Source organism: Aptenodytes patagonicus, chromosome 5 (genome assembly GCF_965638725.1).
Source record: "Aptenodytes patagonicus chromosome 5, bAptPat1.pri.cur, whole genome shotgun sequence".
Classification (NCBI taxonomy): domain Eukaryota; kingdom Metazoa; phylum Chordata; class Aves; order Sphenisciformes; family Spheniscidae; genus Aptenodytes; species Aptenodytes patagonicus.
In genome coordinates this window covers 65,886,595-65,907,354 of record NC_134953.1, presented here as the reverse complement: position 1 = coordinate 65,907,354, position 20,760 = coordinate 65,886,595, and the positions used below count along the sequence as shown (strand labels likewise).

The 20,760-nt window shown below is 39.1% G+C and overlaps 1 protein-coding gene across 2 annotated transcripts in view; it reads right to left on the bottom strand.

Moving 5' to 3' along the window:
* The window catches only part of SPATA6 (spermatogenesis associated 6), a 43,999-nt gene extending 24,144 nt beyond the window's left edge, over window positions 1–19,855 (bottom strand). Inside the window, exons 1-8 of one of the 2 annotated variants that reach the window (XM_076340243.1) lie at window positions 19,808–19,855; window positions 14,490–14,627; window positions 12,900–12,948; window positions 11,957–11,998; window positions 10,480–10,604; window positions 5,832–5,912; window positions 2,907–3,185; window positions 1,185–1,272 (exon numbers count right to left, since the gene is read on the bottom strand). In XM_076340243.1, the coding sequence (XP_076196358.1) occupies window positions 1,185–1,272; window positions 2,907–3,185; window positions 5,832–5,912; window positions 10,480–10,604; window positions 11,957–11,998; window positions 12,900–12,948; window positions 14,490–14,627; window positions 19,808–19,855 (850 nt within the window). The remainder of the gene's footprint in view (window positions 1–1,184; window positions 1,273–2,906; window positions 3,186–5,831; window positions 5,913–10,479; window positions 10,605–11,956; window positions 11,999–12,899; window positions 12,949–14,489; window positions 14,628–19,807) is intronic. The other variant, XM_076340244.1, reaches the window with a different exon arrangement.
* Window positions 19,856–20,760: the final 905 nt, after the last annotated feature.

Below are 20,760 nucleotides of genomic sequence, written 5' to 3'. Positions count from 1 at the left end.
GAGGGACTGACATTAAATTATCTCTGGCTTCTTGATCGGTTATATCAGTCTGTAGTGAACCCTCATACTGTAACCCAAGCCCAAAGAGGGCTTCTATGCTGTACAGCAATGTAAAGACATCCCTCTATTAGCTACCTGCACAAAAGCAAAAAAGGACTAAACTGTACTGTCAGTATTAAGATTTATAATCCTAGGAATCTGTTTTTTTCAGAAGTTACAGTTAAGCCTCAAGACACAGGCAGGTGACCAGCGAATCCTCTGGATATTAATAGTGAGGTAGATTTCAGTCTCCTAACCACTGGCCAGAAACCATCAACTCATTTTGTAAGTACGCAATGGTATCAGATGATAATAGATCTGTTGCATTATCCAGCTACTACAGATTGATAAGTATGACCCGAAGGGGAATGTGAAACCTTTAAAATCCTGCACCCAGTGCTACTACAAAGAACAAATGTAAAATAACAAGTTCATAATGATTTGCTATATAACAATTTATAATTAGCAGGGAGGCAAAATAAAAAATGAGGCAGAGCACACATAACAAACAAATACTGATGAGGCTCATTAAAATCCTCATATTGCCAGACACACACGATAAACTCAAGTTTTAGGGTACTTCCTTAAATTTCTGGTCCCACACCTTTTATTAAACCTTTCTTACTGATACCAATGAATGCCGAAGCAGGTATTCGAGCACATCCTGGATGCTCATTAATAATGGTAAGTCACTGATCCACTACTCACAAATACCGCTGAAATAAACATTATTCATTTTTGAAGAAACAGAGCCCTTGAACTTCAAAATGGTCAATACTTCAAGCCTGATGAACACACCCACAGACTGTGGTGCAGATTTGCTCCACTATCCAACTCATCAAAACAAGTGCAGTGAAACAGAGCACTCGCCTGGGCTTTGGTATTTTCTACTCCTACTTTCCTATCATGTAGAACTATGTTCCAAGTTTCATGAGGTAAAGAACTATTCAAAAGCACCTTTTGCAGCAGTAGCTTATTCATTACTCTTCCTATTCCTAGGAAGAAAGAACAGCTTTTTCTCCATTATAGACTGACTTTTTTTTAATAAATAAAAAAACAAAACAAAACCCCCAAAACAACATAACCTCACTAAACTACTGCAGAAAACAAAAGCGTTAATGAGATATATAGTAGAAAATACTGACCATGGTCTACCTTGTTCCAGGCTTCCACTGTGCTTTCTTGTGTGGGACACCAGGTATGAAGTTTAATACCAGGACTTGGTTGTTCAACCTGAAGCAAAAATACTGTTAAAATGCTCAGTATCAGATATATAAATTTCTATTTTTTTCTGTTTTTGTTCATAAGATCACATCTAGTCCGTTCTGAAATATTTTATTCTTATTTAAATACCATTTAAAACTATTTTCACAACACTTTGCTCATGTGTATTATTAGCATTACTGTGCATAAACAAAAACAGTACAAGAAAGGTCTAGAAACCTGAATATCGTATTGTTCAAAGAAAAAAAATGCAGATAGTTTCTCCTTCATCTATAATGTCTGCAGCCTTTTCAAACAGTTCTTGGTATCTCATATTTATTCCAAATAGTTCAGATCTCACCAAGAGAGATCTGAATCTCTTCCTAATTAAAAAAGTTACATTTAACATAATCTAATTTTAATCTTCACGTAACACAAAATCTCCAGGCCAAAAGAGTCCTCAGCAGTAAAGATGCCCTAAAAGGAGCATTCTCAATCTAGACAGGCCATGACAGTCAGGACATGCTACATTAAGAGACAAGCTTTTTCCTTTTTTGTACAAGCATAACCAAGCAATCAAAATCAATAAACAGTGTTTAAAGATGCTATAATTAAACTGTGAGCTTCACCTATAGATCAAAAAAACAGGAGAATTGGTTAAAAGGAGTTAAAAGAAAAATATCTGAGAGAGATAAACAGTAGGTTGATGAATGATTAATGGCTTATTAAGGCTGATCTGAATTTCTAAAAGATACCTATACATAGAATAAAACTTGAAAAAGAATTCTAAAATTTGACAAGATATTATTAATTCATTTGTACATAAACTAGAAAAAATTAAATAAAGTGAGAAGCAAACTAATTAAACACTAAATTATCTCAATGGCTGTGACAAGTGTCCAAATTGTAGCCAAATCATAATATCATAGCACAGAATCAGAACAATCCCATCTCTGTCCCTACACGTTCAAAGCAGTATTCTAAAAATAAAGGATTGTTGCAATCATAAGAAAAATAAAGAGAAAAAAATATATATGAGAATATGATCCTCCAAGAAGCTAGAAAATCTGGCCCCTTCGTATTAAAGCACTTAAACACAGTTTCTTTAAACAAGTACCTCATTTCAGAACAATTTTTCACATACGGTTAACAAAAAGTCCTTATGCCGGTGCTAAAGTCAGATTGGTTATGAACTCTAAGTCAAAGTGTTAAAGATGTAGCTCTGAGCAAAGGAAGTGTTTCAAAGATCATAGGATGCCAACACAGAAAAAGTTGAAAGAGAGGAAGTGTAAGTGTTCCTAATGTGACTAGACACTCTTTCTTTAAAGTCTTATTCAGGAATTTTTAATACTAATATCAATTACTTCCAAGCTGAATTTATACACCTATTATCCTGTCTAGTGCGCTGGAAGAAAAGAAATGGGGCCTCAGAGAATTTAACCAAGATATTCATGAAAGAATTTGATCTTTGTCTGTTTCTAATGCAGATAAAAGAAATTTTATTTTAGTTAATTTTACATTTAAATCACTATGTGACAGACTGTTAAGGAGAGAAAAATTATTCATCTAAACTAAGAGCTGAATGAATTTTTGGAGCAGTATTTAGTGAAAGAACAATATTTGATCTGAGCTTAAGCTGGAAGCACTTTGGAGAGAATACAAACCCGTCTAACTACAAATGGAGGTTTATCAGTTTCTCTTCTGAATTCATAAGGACCAAGGTTTAAATGGGCCAGTCGTTGCCTGGCTTCTTCTGATAGCTCACACATTCGTCTTTTTGTGTATGGAGATGGAGAACGTGATTTAGAAGCTATTGTAGGCTGCTCGTAGTTCTTTGTTGCTAAGCTGTGCCTGCTTTTCTCAGGTGAAAGAGTATTTTTCTTTGGTAACTTTGTTTGCAATTTTCCATTTGGGGTTGAGTGATGTACCCAATTCAAATCACCCTAAAGTGAAAAAGAGAAATTATCTGGTTTGACAGCACGCAGAACAAAGATCACTGAAAATAATACAAACAGGGAACTAATAATTTTAACAGAAATAAATGTCATGTCAACTGATGTTCCCCTCACAAAACTATAATCAAACAGCAATTTAAAAAACAACAACGTATTTACCATTTTCTCTGAAACCAGAAGGAGGTTAAAACACATTACTACATGTTAGATGTTAAGGTTAAGTGTCTCATACTTACCCAATTAGCTTTCTCACACAGTTAGTGAACAGAGACTGTAAAAAATTAAATTGAATTTTGTCACAAGTTCATTTAACACAAACTTTACCTGGATTGGACATACACAGATTTGAAGCATTTTTCATCTGTTTAAACTTTTTTTAACCTTTTAAAATTCTTATCCTTTAAAATAAAATACATAAATTAAAATAGAAGCCTCTTTAATAGTTTAAACTATATTCATTTAGAGTTGCCTAAAGCCTCTAGTGTAATTACATTCCCTGATATTTATATTTTCTTCCATCATGGTGAATTTACTAGTTCTTTAAACAGTTATAATCAAGAAACTATGTTCAGGGAAAAAAAAAATCCACACACACCCCCCCAAAAAAACCCCAAAACCCAGAAACTTTAAAGACTGTCTTCCAAAGAACCTCTCAAATCATGTGAATACGTTTGCAAAAGAACAGACAAAGCAGCTGTTTATTTGTAAAACTGGCACTTGACACCTGAAATATGGATTTTGTAGCTAAAATTTATCAAAAAATAACACCATTATCAAATACTGCCTTAAAAGTCTATCTCTGAGTTGATAATTGCTTTTAAAATACCTACATACAGCAGAATAAAGGAAAGTGGAGGAACAACGAACCTCACCACCTCCCTTCCCACAACATAGAATGGGAGTGGTGCTGTTGTAGTTTTTGTTGTTGTTACCAGCAAAGGCTACCCAACAATCAGGACTGACACCCCCTCCAAATAACTATTAACTTCTTCAGTGACCGATTTCAAATTCTGGGAAACTGTTTCCAACACTGAAGTGTTTTTGGAAATACATTATCATTCCTTTGTAATTCCTTGCATTAAATGAGCATTCAATTACTCCACAAGCTTTATAGGTCAAGGCACTCTAGATTAAGTAGCCTGATAAAAGTTGTGTAGTCAGCAGCATGTTTTAGCTTTGAATACCGCAGTATGGATAATTAGGCTTTTTGGTCAAATTTGGCCCAAATTCACATGTTGTAAAAGATCAAAAATAATGGTATAGCAAGACTTTTCTTCCTGTTAGAAATTATTTTTCAAGCTTGAGGAAGTTGACATTACTCTTAAATCTGTATGCTGCATGCACTACTTCAGTTCAGAGGAACCCAGAAATAAAATGTCCAGCTTGCCTTCAAGCCTTTCCCTGTACACCCAACAATGAATGAGACTGAGGTTGCGTGTTTGTTTTGCATCAACATAGTTTGAATCTGGCATCACACAGACTGTTCATGCCACTGTCTTTCTCACACCTGTACTAGCACTTGTGCAGCTGGTAGTGAGCCAGAGTATGGAACTGGCCCAAACAAAACCAGACCTAATTCTCTAGGACTCTCTAAGACTAATTTCTCAGTAGGCTGTGCTTCTTCTGGCTTACACCAATCATGAAACTAGACCTTCACAGCAACACATGCAAATTTGATATGCCATTTGTAACATATTAAATACTTTTAAGGACGTTCTTAATTTTAGATCAAACTGCCCTTATTGAAGTTACCTTCAGTGAAGTTAGTTTTCTGACAATGACAGCTTCCACTGATTTTTTTTATTCTTTACCTAAGTGTCTCAATACATTTCTTGTGCTAAATTTGGAAGAAACTTCTCAGTGAACTAATTGGCAACGCCACAAACAGGTCAAAGTCACTTAACCCTCTTTGCACGCAAGCCTTCCTGACAACCATTCCATTTTAATGATGCTGCACCATTTTTCAATAATCTAGCAAAAAAAGGAGGACGTAAGAGTAACTTTACGTGACAGCTTGTGCCAGGAAACCCTACCAGAATTCCAATCCGTGAGACCAGAGAGGAGTGCTACATGAACAAACACATCAGAGGGGTTTTTTTTTTCCCCCAGTCTCTTCAGCTACTTCACCTTTAACTTTGCTTGTTGCAGAAGCAGCATTTCCAGATTAATATTGGTGACAGCCTTTTCAACAGAAATCTTCATTTCCATTACTGTTACTGATATTGTTATGAAAAACAATTAAATTAATTGGTTTGTTTGATAATGTACCTTTTCTGACTTCACCTAGCTTTCATTGTCCCACCTTAATTTTAAGTGTCAGTAAGAAATGGTGAGAAGGCATCTTCCCACCTCCAAATACACCAGGGACTGACACTTCAGCTGATCATAGAACACAGCAGCTGATAATTGTTTCAGATTCAAGGAACTCTCAGCATTTACTGTCATGCACCAAACCCACTCTTTACTCATACTTGATTAAAAATTTAATCAAGTTGTCAAGCACCCATGACAACTGCTTTAACCACAACAAAAGAATGAGAAAAGTTTGAAGTGAGCAGCACATACAAAAATTGGAACCAAGGCTATCAATATTAAATCTAGAAATTAAATTGCAAACAATTAAATTATGCTAACCTGTATGTGACTCCTTCCTGAGCTTAACAGACTTTCTGTAATAAGGGAGCTTGTAGAAAATCTCAATTTTGGTGCAATTCCCTAGAAGAGAGACAATAATTGAACATCAAGCTCCAACTCAAGATAAAGGGTATCAAAGAAGTAAATGTCACCTAATGTAACAAACCATTCCTAATTTTCAGCCATTTCCTTTGTTAATTTCAGCCTTTAATAAAGATAATTAGGAAAGACAGAACAGCAATGGTAAATGTCAAGATGCTAACATTTGCATTTCTGACAATTCAATTACAGATGATTATATTGCTTTCGTACAACAATTAAGGTCTGACTTTTATTTCAATACATTTCTTTGTCAAAAGCACTTTTAAAGATTTTTCATGCCATGCTATATAGCATCAATAAAAATTCCAGTCATGCTCTAGAAGTTTCATTAATGCTAACTTTCGAAACTTACTGATAAATAGTCTCAATTGTGCAATCTTTTTTGTAAAAACATTTTGAATATTAATCAATTACACTGCAAATAACTATTCATTTGTAACAGTATGACTAAGAACCCCCTTTATTCTGTAACCATTACAGCAAAGTCCAATTTCTGTGGATTGTCTCCCATGTTCTATAACCACGTTCCACTTCCTCTCAATCCCCTCTTACACAAGTGGCTGGCAAGAGGCAACCCTAGTTTGACCAATTTGGGGTCAGTGGGGTCCAGCTGGGCCTCCTGGTCAACCAGCACACATGTACTAATGGCCAGCAGGTCCTTCTATCTTTACACGGCTGACAGTTCCTGTTCAACTCATCTTCTTTTACTTCAGCTGTGTCTAGAAACATAATACCTTTGAGAGCTGTACTTCCTGTTAAATTTAGCTAGAATTGGCCAACATATACAAAATTTACTGGGTGCAAATGGCAGAGATTATGACACACAAGCGTTATTTCCCAAAACAGCAACCTTAAAAAAGGCATAAAAGAACTAAAGGCCACATATGCTATAAACAAGTGGGAATCATCTATGTGCATCTTATACAGCTCTGTAGAAGCAAAGAGAGAATCAAGTGTCCTTAAAACTTTCTACCCTCTCTTCTTAAAACATGGACAGAGTTTGCTGCCCCGAGGCATCTGTGTGCGTGGGCATTTGTGCACACGAACACACAAAATCACTGAGAAATGGAAAGGAGCTGGTCTGTTTGTGACTCTGCCTCAATTCTTAAGGATTAGCAGGAACTTCATGAGTGAAGTCTACTGCTGAACCAAACTATTCTCTACCACCTGCCTAAACACAAACTGATTTCCCATAAGGGAATATGATCTGGCCCCAGGTTAGATTATAGAAATGAAATGACAAAAATGCCAAGACAGCTCAGTCATAACAATTAACAGAGTCCACGATTCAATCAAGTCAAGTTATGGCATATAAAAGAGATTTTAAAGCTGACTGTCTTTAATCAACTCATTTTTATTACTAATGAATTGTCAAGTGCTATCAAAAATTGAAAAAAGGACACATCAGAATAAGTAAGTCTTCTATAAAAAGCAACAACAGAGCACCTACTGCTTTTACAGAGACTGAGAATGATTACAGAATGGTTAAATGGTCATAGCTAAAAAAAATCACACAAAACCATGGTTTCTTCAGAGAAATGGTTTGTGGAGAGGGAAGATGGGATAGCACCTGCATACACAGGCATGGATATGTCAAAAGTAACTTAGAGGCCAAAAGGAATCAGAGGAGTTCTTCTGTTTTCTGCAGTTCCCAAACTAGGGATTGCTGAAGGATATTCAATATAGTATTACGTACAGACTGCCGTATAGCCCCGAACATATCTGTAAATGAAAATCCAGCCAGAAAGTTTTTGGGATCTATTCCTCTGCCTCCAGCTTAGTGGTGTCTGCAGCCCTGAGCAGGCTTGTCAGTCCTTCTGTACCAGTCATTAAACAGAAGTGATATGGATATAATATTAATTTGATTGTAGAAAAACTGTAAAGGTGGTTCATATTTAGAAGAACCCAAGTTAGAAAACTAGTCTAATATGTGCTTTTGACTGTAAGGAGCATGAGTACAAGTCTGTAGCTTAAAAACGTATATATGAATATAATAGAAGGTCTTGTATTGGTATGCTAAGGAAAGATAGCATAACTAAAAAGAAACTGTTTTAAGTAACATGGAAAATACTGCATGAGAGTGGGGAATGGAGATAAGAACGTCTGTAAGAAGTCACCACATCAAGGCTTAAACAAATTCTGAAAGGCAAGGGTTGCAGAGAAATGCATAAGAGCCAGCAAAAGCCTCAGCTGGGCAACACTGGACCAGGGGAGATAACTCGAGGCACGTCTTGTATGCGTATTGTGTTTGTAAGCCTCATAAGACATTTGGCCAGAGACATTATCAGCCAAGTGCCAGATTTCTGGAGGAGTTCTGATCCTCTCAATTTGGGATTCCTTCCAACTGGCAGATTAGCAGTGTTAATCAGACACTGCTTGTCACTGCCTATCTGAACTCCACAACCGTAACCTTGCTGTTGCTACCTTTATTTTTTAATAAAAGACAAATTTATTTGGAAGCAAAGTTCCACTGAAGCACAGCTGTCAGTCAAAAATACTCAACATCTCAGCTAGCTATAAATAACTTTTCATGTGGGAAGAACATGGCTTGACTGGCATAGGAATAACGTGAGGGTTCTCAAGACCTTTTTTAACGCTTTCCCTTTTGCTTAGCATTCACATTCAGTGCTTGGTGCTGACAGAGTTAGCAGGAGATGCTTGCCAGTAAAGCTTAGGGAACACTGGAAGATAGAGGCATTTGAGACTGCATTTCTACTGGAGGTAAAAATCCTCTCACAGCTATCCCATTTGGCAAGCAGGGAGAGGAACCACAAGTTCTTGTCGGGAGCCTGCCTCCAATTCCATCAAACACAACAGCTTCTTTATTATTCCTGAAAATGGGGTCAGTATGCCAAAATCCTTTCTTAAACTGTTCTGTCTGTGATGGAGGTGGAACGGAGCAACAGATGCTTCTGCAGTCCTCGTTCCAGGGCAGAGATGAATTTCATTTACACTGTTCCCAAGGACATGGACATACATTTCTGTCTTCATCAGTCAACTTTTTAAAGCTACTACAGTGTCACCATTCAGCTACACATCCAAATGACTCTGATCGCATCTTCTCACAGCCCACAAATTATGGCACCTTCTCTTTATTAGAAAATACGTAATTTTTGTATTAAAGTCAGTCCAACAAAAAACCTCAAACTTCTCTAGTGGCTCTGCTTCTACAAAGATTCATTATATTGCATTTACAAAAAATCTGCAATCATTTTGCTAATACCACCTCATTTATTACTACCTCCCTATCTATTCTTTCTCAACACCAGAAAAGTACCTATTCTATAAGTAATATGAAAGCAATACAGTCCCACCCCCTCTCTTGAGCCACCATTAACATGCATAGGATAAGCCATATCAAAGAGATGCTATGGCCAAAAAATGACGGCTATTTTTGCAGGGACAGTTTAAGCTGCTGCAGAACCATACATTTTGCATCACAAAATCACAGCTTTAATTCATTCAAATGTTAACACAGCATTAGACACCAAGTTAGTACTTCTAATTGCAAGTGACTGGGCAATTTCCAGGTTGCCCTTGCAGGGTAAAGATTATACAAGCTAAAAGATACCAGTGACCTTTAATCAGCATTTCCCTCCTGCCATGTGTTTTTAATCCAATCACAACGGACAAGGCACCTGAGTCCCTGTATTCCCAATCCAAATGTCCTGCCATTCCACTAGTAAAATTTAAAAAAATAAGAAAAACAAAATAAAACAAAACCCAAAACACATCTCCCACGTCATCACCATCATCTTCAAAGTGCCTTCCTGAGTTATTCCACTGACACCTAAGATTCAACAGTCAAACTCTATGAAAGGGAAGTGTGAGATAAATTCATTTTCATTTGCTATGTACTTGAGCCCTTCTCTCCAGAAAATTAACATTAATTCATTGCACTCATTCTGCCAATTAGTTGTCATTTATCATGACAGTTTTTTGAAACTGTAGAAAAGGCACATTGCTAAATGAGCGTGAATGGCCTTAACAGACCTTAAGAAACAGGCTTTGGAACTGAAAAACAATCATACAGCACTAAGCCAAATTTCAGTTAATTACTATTTTAGTGGTGATCTTGCACCTCAGGGAGGCCCACAGGTCAGATGGCATAGCACTATAAATTTGTATTGACTGTCATTGTCCTAAACAGTTCCAAAAATGGTCTGAAACAAAATGCTACAAAGAGAGACTGAGGAGGGAGGGTTACGTGGTTTATCTGTTGAGAACTGTGAAGTTGATATGACATCTCCCTCTCCTCTTGCATCCCTTCAACTAACAACTGCGCCACAGATTAAATTGAACAAAAGACATGTCATGGTGCCACACTGCAAACCAAGTGGAAACTAACTTTTTCACATTAAATGGTTTCTTGAAGCATTCTGAAAAAAGATTATACCTTCACCAAAGTTCAACTGTGGATTTGTACATTCAACACCTGAAATGGCAAAATCTGTCAGAAGCAATCGCTTTTCATTTGAAGTAGTTCAAGGGGTTTCTTCATTGAAACACACTGTATCATAAATACAATCCACAGATATTCACTCACTGTAAAAGAAGAGGACCTCTTCATTAAAATCTCACGATCTAAACCATGGTGCCCACAGGTAAGCTTAGGGTCAGGGAACAGGAAATCTCTTGTATTTTCTTCATACGTAGCTAGAATTTTTCCTACTAAAAAGAAAACATATACTTTAATTGGAAAATAGACAAAGCCACCACACACAAGACCATATTGCAACTAAGATAAATTTTGTTCTTTAAAAATTAACAGCACAGCTCTAAAACGTGTATTACACTAGGAAATAACCTCATCAAGTTAAATCAGCAGCAGCAATGTGCAGAATCTACTCTGAAAGTATGTTTCACTGTTATTGTGAAAAAAATTATAGAACAGTTAACACAATCTTCTTTAAGAGACGTATGAGTAGTTTTCTCTAGGCAATTATTCAGTAGTTTTCCTCTTTCTTTCCCCTCCATGCCACAGAAGAAGCCAGTATTTTTTTTTAATGGCAGCCAATCCCTTATGAAAAACTGTATCATTCCATATTACAGAATAGTAATAGTTGTAGTAATAGTAGGCATAGTAGTAAGAAAGAAACGCAAGCAACATCAAAATCATTATCTCAAGATTTTCTCACTATCCTGGTTTGCTACTTTAAAAAAAAAAAGTTCTTTAGGGGAAAACCTTGAATGTATATTGTTAAAAAATTTAAATTGTGCTATTGCAGTCATCTTGTCAGCTTATGTTGGGCTGTATCACACCTATCTCTGACCCCTGAAATTAAATTCTTTATCCAAGATATTTTACCCTCCCACAACAAAAATCCATGTTCAGTACATTTCTTTAAGTAAACAGTCTGGTGAGTCACCTGAGAAAAGCAATCGTTTCCTTGAAAGTACTAAGGACAAGTGACAGAGAGTGCTTTTAATACCACAGTTTCCAAACGAGTCCTCTTTAAAACTTGACTTTATTTCCAATAAAATGCAGATTTACATTATTCATGGGAACACTTGAATTTCATTAAAATAGATTTTTATAATCACACAAACCAATAACAGAAGTATGACAAATCGCTATTTATTATCTTCACATATCCCAAGAGACCTGTAATACTTACAGTGAGAATAACAGTTTTCCCAATGGTCACCATTAAAATGGAAGGGAAAAAAGTGTCATTCTGAGAACAAGATTATGCACTCTGAAATTTCACAGACAGCCACTTTGCAAGTGAATTGTGATGCATTTAATAAGTGTGCACTGGATGATTTCAGTTTATTTTCCAATTTTAAAATATTATCACTTTCCTAAGCCTGAGTATGGTACATTTCAATATTCAGTTATTACTCTCTTTCAAGAATGAGATCCTCTTGATCTATTAACATTTTATATTCAGAGGACTATTTGTTAAAGAGCTTTCTATGTTGTTTGTGTGTTGGAAAAAATGGTTGTGCTATAATGGGCAATGTCCTCATGGAAATTCACCTATTAAAGTGCATAATTTATGAAGAGACTGATACAATACCTGGAGGAATGAGCTGTGTTAGTTCAAGTACTGCTGTGTCAACTAGAAAGGAAAAAAGTTTTTTCATGAGTTAAAAAAACCTAAAATGGTAAGTAATTCTCATAGTCAAAACCCAAGAAAAATGGCTCACTGATTTAAGCTTCATAGCACTGTACCTATTTCCTATACTATACTATTTCCACTACACCAACAATAAGAGAAAATTAAGAACAGCTTGCATAAATACCACAGGTGAACACAATGGCATTAGCAGTGTACAAATGACAACTCTAAATTTGACTTAGAACTGGGGAAGTTCTATCTGCTTCCAAGTTTGTCCTTTGAAGATAGCTTTTAAAGAAGATGATGCAAGCTTCACCACTTTTTCAGATAACTCCCAGTATGAGGGAGCATATTCCTGAGTTCGAGCTGAGGGTCAGTGTTGTCTCACTACAATTGATTATGCTCCACATGTGGCAAGACATCTAATTTTCTTAAAAAATGAAAAGAATAATTTTACAAAAATTGAAGGTTTATGCTTATATTATTTGAAAATTAATCAAATAAATGATCAGATAAAGGAATCCATTACCTATCTGGATAACCAGCTGGATTTTCCATTAATTACGATTTTTAACACTTTCCCTGTTCTAAAGCATGTAGCATACATTTCTAGAGCCATTTTGTTAGTTAACAGTATTTTGGGTAAGTTACTAGTAACCAAAAGACAGCAAAAAACCTCTGCCTGCACTGACAACGAATCTTCTGTTCTGAAAACCCACTAGTGCTAGGGTCCTACTTCTTTAGTACATGATATACTACCTTGGTTACCCACTAGCTTTTCAGAGAACAGGCTCCTGATAGAAAAATTATCACATACTTTAAACCTCCAAAAAGTCTTTAGAGCCCATACCAGCATGACATTAATGCATACAACATAGTATACATAAAAAGCAGAACCTACATTCCAGTAACTCCACAAGGTCTCCAGGATCAACTATATCAGCAAATGCCTGGAAAAGAAATTAATAAATAATAATAATAGCATGGTCAAAGTCATCAGATGGACTTCTGGGGAAAGAGAAGGAAAAAAAAAAAAAATCAATATTCTTCCTTGCTTCAGATGGTTGCCAAGAGTCCTATCCCCACTGGGAAAAGAAAGGAAACTGAAATTATCATTTGGCATACGATCAAATTCATTGAAAGCTAGCAGTTCTTGCCATATGCTTTCTAACCATTCAGGGTTACCTCTCCATATTTAAATGAGGAGGTATTGTGAAGATTTGAACACATAGAGATAAGTATTGTCTGAGAAAATTTCAAGAGAGAAAGATAAATTGGTGAATGTACTAGAATTCTGATAGGTGAAGAATATGTTCTTTAATATATTAGTAATGCTTTAAGCTTCATTTTCATGGAAGTGACTATTCATGTACAGAGTACTGTTCAGGGGTTTTTTTTAACCTGAATCCCGTGTGAATAGATGGCAAGGAATAGGGGAGGATGTTGCACTGGATATTGAGCAGCTAATAGACTTCCCCCTAATTCTGTACAAAAGTCTCAGCAGAGCGGTGTAGATCACTTTGCTGTTCAAGGTACCAAACACTAAGAAATACCAAAGTACCAGTGCTCCACAAGTATCTAGACCTATTCAATAGCTATTTGTAAGACAACAGATATTATTCTCAGCTTTCTTGTTCACCGCTTTTGTAAGCAAATAGATCCCGGTGTCTTGGAGTTCCCCTAAATTACAATGAAAACAGTATTCAGGACATTTCCCTTAAGTAGTTTGTGGTATGTTTGCCTTTAAAAAACTATGGTCCTTTTTACTCTGCAGTAGCTGGTGAAATTATCACTGTGTATGTTACCCACATCACCAGAGCATCATTGATGTTTACTCAGTCTGGTTTTCAAAGTGCTGGGGGATGCTTAAAGGAAAAGAACTAGAAAGGACAGAGTATTATTATTCATAGATAGTCAAGAAGCCAGATCATATCTATAAGATACTGTGTTTCATTATCCCTATGGTACTAATAATGAAGCTAGTAGGGGCTCAGAATATGTGATAAACAACCATAAATTATAAGGCCAGAGTACCAACCTGGGAATTCCAGTGGCAAACCATGAAAAAAGTATCTCAAAGGGAGAAAGAAGTCACCAAAAAGGCTTGAGCTGCTATTCTATCTTTCTACTAAATTAAGTTGACTCTCCTATATCTTATAGTCTTTGTTCTTCACCTTGCCATAATTTTTGAAACAACAACATTCAGTTCCTTCCAAGCCAGAAAAACAGACACTGAAAAAGGACAGTTCACAAAAGAATGAACAAACACCTAAAAAGCCTCATCATACATTATAACCTTCAGTACGCATAATTCTTGAGTCAACGTGTGGATAATATAGGCACACACCTCCTTTGTGCTGAAGAGAAGCAGGAGTTACAATGCTATGCCATCCTCAGTGTGATTACCTGTGCTCAGGGGTTTTGCAGTGAGTTTTTGTGGAGTTTGGGATGGGTTTTATTTGGCTTGTATTAGCTCTTGACATTATCTTACCTTTTCAAATACTAGTTTTTCTTGAAAGAAGAGTGGAAATGCTGCAGGGACGCATTGAGTTTTTTTGTACTGTCCAAGTACAGAGACACTGAGATAAAGTTCCTCTTTGTCTTTCAGCAGCACTCCGGGACAAGTTATCTGTAAGAGTAACACACTCATTAAACAAACTGAACTTTAGTTATAGAAGTAACATCTGTTTTCAAGATAAAAATGAAATGGTCAAGACTGAAATGGTTGATTTCTGAGAGTCATATTATAACAGATTAGAGTGAAAAAAATTGTTTTCTAAAGCAATTCTGTTTGTACAGACTGACCAGGAAAAATAATCACCATTTTAAAATAATCAGGACCAAATACTGTAAGTAAACATACTCTGTTGTCTTCAACCAAAACTGAAACTTGGTATCCCAATCCCAGGTCAATGCAGTTAAATGCATGCGCTGACTATGTAAGAATTAATCATCAAGGGTCACATCAGGTTCTATATGAAAAGTCACGTACAATGAAGTCTACACGATGCCAAGACACAAAAACTCGTCCAAATTTTAGCCTAGCCACAGAGAGAATGAAGCTGGTAAATGCACATGCTTAGATATCCATACTCTGTCCAGCCACCAAGAAGGGCAAGTCTATTTGCAAATATTGTATTAACTTTGCCTTCTAATATGTAAATGAGAAAAAGCAACTGTTGTTCCGTTACTATCAGACACATGGCACACAAAGTTTTATCTGAGAAGTTTGGCCACCTTGGAGGGTATTCAAGGCAGGGAAGTCTCCTCATTAGGCTGCCAGATACTGCCACTAATCTCTCACCTTTCTCTGGACAATTCTTAAAGTAAGAAGCAGTTGGTATGTTTTTGAAGCTCTGGTGAACATCAGATGGTCTTACTTGTGTTTTCACTGCAAGGATGTACACTACTCATTTTGCAAAACTATTTGCTATTTTCTCCAAGCCACGTGCTTTTATTCTATTACCCAGACAGAGAATTGTCACCTTTCACTTCAGTTCTACTGCTCACTTTTTATCACAGTATAATAAATATGAGGTTGTCTCTTCCAACATAAGGTTGCTAGAGAAAGTGTTCAGACTTTCAATTGCCAGGTAGAAAGACAAACGAGGATAGTGACAGGAATTAAAATAAGTGCTTTGGTTACAGTCTCCTACTCCCAAATGAATGTTTTCCTTGAGAAATACTAACTGGATCTAAAAGAAAGCTATATAAACAGCAGAAAAACAGCCTCAGGTGAAAGAAATAACAGAAACCAATGTGTGATAGATTATTATAGATACAGTATAAGCTAAAAAATAGTGCTTCTACTCATAAATATCTAAGGAGGAAAAAAAAGGGGGTTCTCTCCATGTAAATGAGGGCTTCAAATCTGCAAGAAAAGTGCCAGAATAATAGATATCCCAATTGAAAGACTGTCAAGCATTAAGCAGCTTGTATGACACTCGTGCAGTTGCAAGTGTGAATAGGAGTGAGTGAAAGAGACAGATTTCATTCATATAAGGCAAGATCCCCCAAACTACATACTACAAGTCATATTAGCTTAGTTCTCGCTTTTCTTCTTGACATTTTTGTAGAATTTACAACCATTTTCAGCTGGGGTTTCATGCCTTTCACCTTAGAGAAGGCAACCAACATTTGCCTATTTATTGAGATGAAAATTGAGAGGTTTGAAGACATCGGAGAGGGCAAAACTGCGAACAACAGGTGCCATAAAGAAATCACTGAATTCATCTTATGGAAAGGAACAGAACTCTACTGATCCACAACCCCCTATGGCATTTGTTTGTTACACGCAGTCCTAAAAGTGTAGCTGCATACGTAACCAATGAAAAAGGCAAGCCTTGAAAAATCCCTTTAATTGCCGATTACCATCAAAACAAGAAGAGCTCCCTACGAAGGGCAATGGACAGTATTAACTTCTGCTGAGTGCAAGCTTCCAGATAGAATAGCATTTTGGACTTAGAGTTGCAAAAATAATCTCAATGTGAAGAGATGCCATTTTAGTCTCCTTACCTGGCAGTAATCCACAATGCTATTAATTCATCTTAGTGCTTAAAGCTTTACCTACCTTCACTGCCGCATTTGTGAATTCTCCATGTAGCAATGACATGAAGAATAATGTGAATTTCATTCTGTTGCACATGAGCAATCTAAATGCCAGCAGCAGAGGTAGGCACCAAAATTAGTCTCAAAAAAACAAATAACAATGAAATCTCAGTCTGAGCAATCATGAATTATTCAATTTCAATTAATGGCAGGATAAACCAAATAAGGTCTTTAACTAAGGTTTTCTATTTTAGAAGAGCAGCCTTTCAGAAATGAAGAAAACTAGCAGCAAGATAAACCAAAGAGCTGGTGGACTCAGATCGGAAAAGAACTTGGAGTTTCATTAAGTCAAAAGGAGCAAAACCCATCTGTATCCTAAAGCAAGGGAAAAACAAAGAGGACGGAACTTCTGACACAAGTGGATAGGTTTCAAAGAGGGTTGAGAAATACACAGAGCGTTGTAAAAGAACAGGAAAAGGAATCAGAAATTTGGACAAGACTTTAGTCACAAATAAAGCGAACAAGGAAAAAACAAGTGGACGTAGTATAAATCAACCAAGATGTGAAAACTAACAAATCTATGTCCCAAACACAACTGAATATTTTACCTTGGTTTTAAGGATACTTAATACCAGAACAAAAAAACAACTTAAAGAATGAAATGATGGAAACGGAAGTTACCCAATATGCACTAGGCCTGGACCAAGGAGCCACAGGGAGGCCGAATCATATTCAGCCCAGGTTCTGAAAGAATGTCATTTTTCTTGCTGGATCTGTACATAACTAAAACCTAAGTTATGAAAACAAAGATTGTACCATCTGTTGAAAAATAACAAATGCAAGGCCCACGTAAGGCAGAAAGAGACATCTGAAAAATTATAACCCCATGAATCAGAATATTTAAATACACAAAAGTAAAGAATAAACATATGGAGGAAAACATGACTAGAAAAAAGCCCAGCAGCACGTGTTTCATAAAAATAGATCAATCAAGCAAAACCTGACATTTTCTTGAAAGTCTCTTTTCTGGACAAAGGATATCATATGGTGCCACATGAGAAATTATTACTTATGATGCAGAAGATGGGAGTTAGTATGAAAGTCCTAAGGTGGTACAAAACTGGCCAAAGGACAGCATCAGTAACGTGCAAAACTGGGAGGCATCAAGCTGAGGGTTACTATTAAAAACGTTCCTCTAATATCCTGGGATCCATGCCTTTTAATATTTTTAATGATGCTGACATAAGAAGTCAGAGTGTTCTCACGAAGTTTTTCCAATTAAAATTCAGAAATCATCAGAGGTTAACAAAAAGATACAGAAAAACCTCTTTGCGGGACCACGGTAAGAGAGATGAGGTGCACCTACTGTGTATTAACAACAGTTTTTGCTTTCACTTGGGGGGCTAACCTTCAAAGCTAGCTGAGGGGAAGATGATGAGTGTGTTAATAAATGACAGCATAACTGCAGTGCAGCTGTGAAGAGACTAATATTAAGACATATAGGATGAATATCGGACTTTTTCTCCCTGACATCACCTAAGGCAACAGTGAGACCCCATCTGGAATGCTGAATTCAATTCTGATCCTGATCAATGAAAATTCAAAGTGGAAGAGTAGCACCCATCCCTAAGATGATCAGAAGACTGGTGAGCTTATCACACAAGAAACTATCAAAAGAGCCCGGTCTCTTTAGCTGACAAAGATCAACTGTGAAATGACAGAACTGCTGCCCAAAAAATACATCAAGAGAGCAAACATCAAGGAAGGAAAAAAATTATTTAAGTGAAAGGCCAGTGTTGACATTTGTGTAAGAGTAGGGCACCAACTAGCCAGAAGGAAATTTAGGCTGGAAAGTTTACAAACCATCACAAGAGTGAATTGCCAAAGTAGGCTCCAGTGGGGAAAAAAAGGCAAAACAAGTGGTTCAAAAATAGACTAAATACACTTATTGTAAGGGTTATCTGAGAGGAATTACATAGCATAGCAGGGATATAACTGAACGACCCACACATGCCGAAAGGGGCACTCACATCTGTGTTGGAGATTTCCTGTTCTGTCCCTTTCCACTATTATTTGTAGCCTTGAGAGCAGGGTGAATAACAAATACCCCACAACTGAAGAAGCCTGACCCCGGAGGAACACCTTCCCTGTACTCTCTCCTGGCACAGGAATAGCTCACGGCAGTAGGAACAGAAAAGGAAAGCACATCTGCTCCTTCCCAGGAACCAAGTGGACCTTTGCATTATGAAGACAAACACTAGCTGTTGAGACAGCAGAGCAACACCATTAGCGCGGTACGCTCACCATCTACGTGTAAAAATTCACAGCTCTATTTCAAAGCAGCTGTACAAGTTTGGGAACAAAGGTGGTTAAGTAATAAGGAATACCGGGTCCGTTTCCCAGCGTGTACTTTCTGGACCTGCACTTGAATTTTTTGGATGGCACCTCGGGTTTTCCTTTCAGCAGCAAGTATTCTGGCAGCACTTGCCCCGTGAGGAGGCCTAACCTCTGCATTACAGCAACCAGGGCCTATGAAGCCAACAACTCCAGAGTAACAGAGCACTGTCTACCTCAACTCCTTCTTAAAAGTTATCAGAACGATGCAGACTCTTACTTTACTCCCACCATGAATATAAGCAGAAGACTTTGCAAAGTGCACAAGGAACTGTCCTAACATGATTAATGTAAAAACTTTCCACTTCCACACCTATTGACCTCAACCCCCCCCATGTAACAACCAGGTACTTCAGAGCTGCCCGGTGCCACCTCCTGCCCCTCACAGGGACCTCATCACTCACAGGGGAGCATATGCCATGGACAAGCTGCTGTTTCCCGGGATTTCTTTTGCTCTGTTTTTTCCAAGAGTGCTTTTCCCACACCAGACAGCTTCCCAAGAATCAGCGTCTCCTAAAAAAAGACCTTTTCCACAGGAAAGTGAGAGCTGTGAAGGAGCACGGCTGCTGCTAACGCCAACAGGGGGGCACAGGGACCGGCTGCCGGAGGATGCACACACAGAAGGGGCAGAAGCTGCCCAGGAGCCAGCCCGAGCCGGAGTTCCACACGGAGGGCGGCCGCCCGCTCGGCAACAGGGCCCGGACCAGCCTCCCAGAAGAACCCGCGGGCCGGGAGAGCGGGGCGGCGGCGGAGAGAGAGAAGCGGGGCGGGAAGCGGAGCCGGAAGGGCAAACCGCAGCTTCTCCTCCAGCCTGCGGCCCGCCGCGCCCCGGCTGAGGACGGCGGGGGCCGCGGCCCGGGCACTCACCGAGCGGACGTCCAGCTGCAGGACGCAGAGCAGCGCTTTCCGCGGCATGGGCGGGCGGGCGGGCGGGCGGGCGGGGCGGGGGCCCGCCGTCTCCCGGCCCGCTCCGGCTCAGCCGCGCCGCGGGGCCGACGCCGTTGTCACGGCAACCGTGGCGCTTCCGGCCCCCGCCGCGCTGCGCATGCGCACCGTCCCTCGCGGGCGGGCCGCGGCGGGGCCGGGCCGGGCTCGCCTCCCGCGGCTGCCGCTCCGCACTGCCCCGGCGGCGCCCGCTCCGCCCTCCGGCGCGGCTTCCCCTCCTTCCCACAATGCCCTGCGCCGGTCGGCCGGCTCACGGCCGCCATCACTCCCACAGTGCCCTGCGCGGCCGCGCCTGCCCCTTCCACAATGCCTTGCGCCAGCGGCCGCAGCGCCTTCCCACAAGGCCGAGCTCCCGCTCGTGCCTCTTCCTCACTCGGCCAGCGGCTCTCTGGGCCCGCCTGCGCCGCCCCTCAGCCCTCGCTCCGCTCTCCACAGCGCCCTCAGTCCTCGCCCCTGTTCATCATAGAATCATTAAGGTTGGAAAAGACCTCTAAGATCATCGAGTCCAGCCGTCAACCCAACACCACCATGCCCACTAAACCGTGTCCTTAAGGGCCTTATCTACACGTCTTTTAAATACTTTCAGGCATGGTGACCCAACCGCTTCCCTGAGCAGCCTGTTCCAATGTTTAACCACTCTCTCGGTAAAGAAGTTTTTCCTCATCCCCACAGTCTGGTCAGGAGCCGCCCGCCCTCTTCCTGCGCCTCGCAGGCTGGCCTGTGCTGGCACTTCTCTCGGGGGCCTCTGCTCCTGAGCTGCTGGGGGTGTAGCAAAAGTGCAATAATTTCCGACCCCTCAGCCTCCCAAAGGACGGACAGTTACAATTAGGGATGCTGTGTTGAGTGATGGATCGCCGGTGCAAAATCTAAAGCGC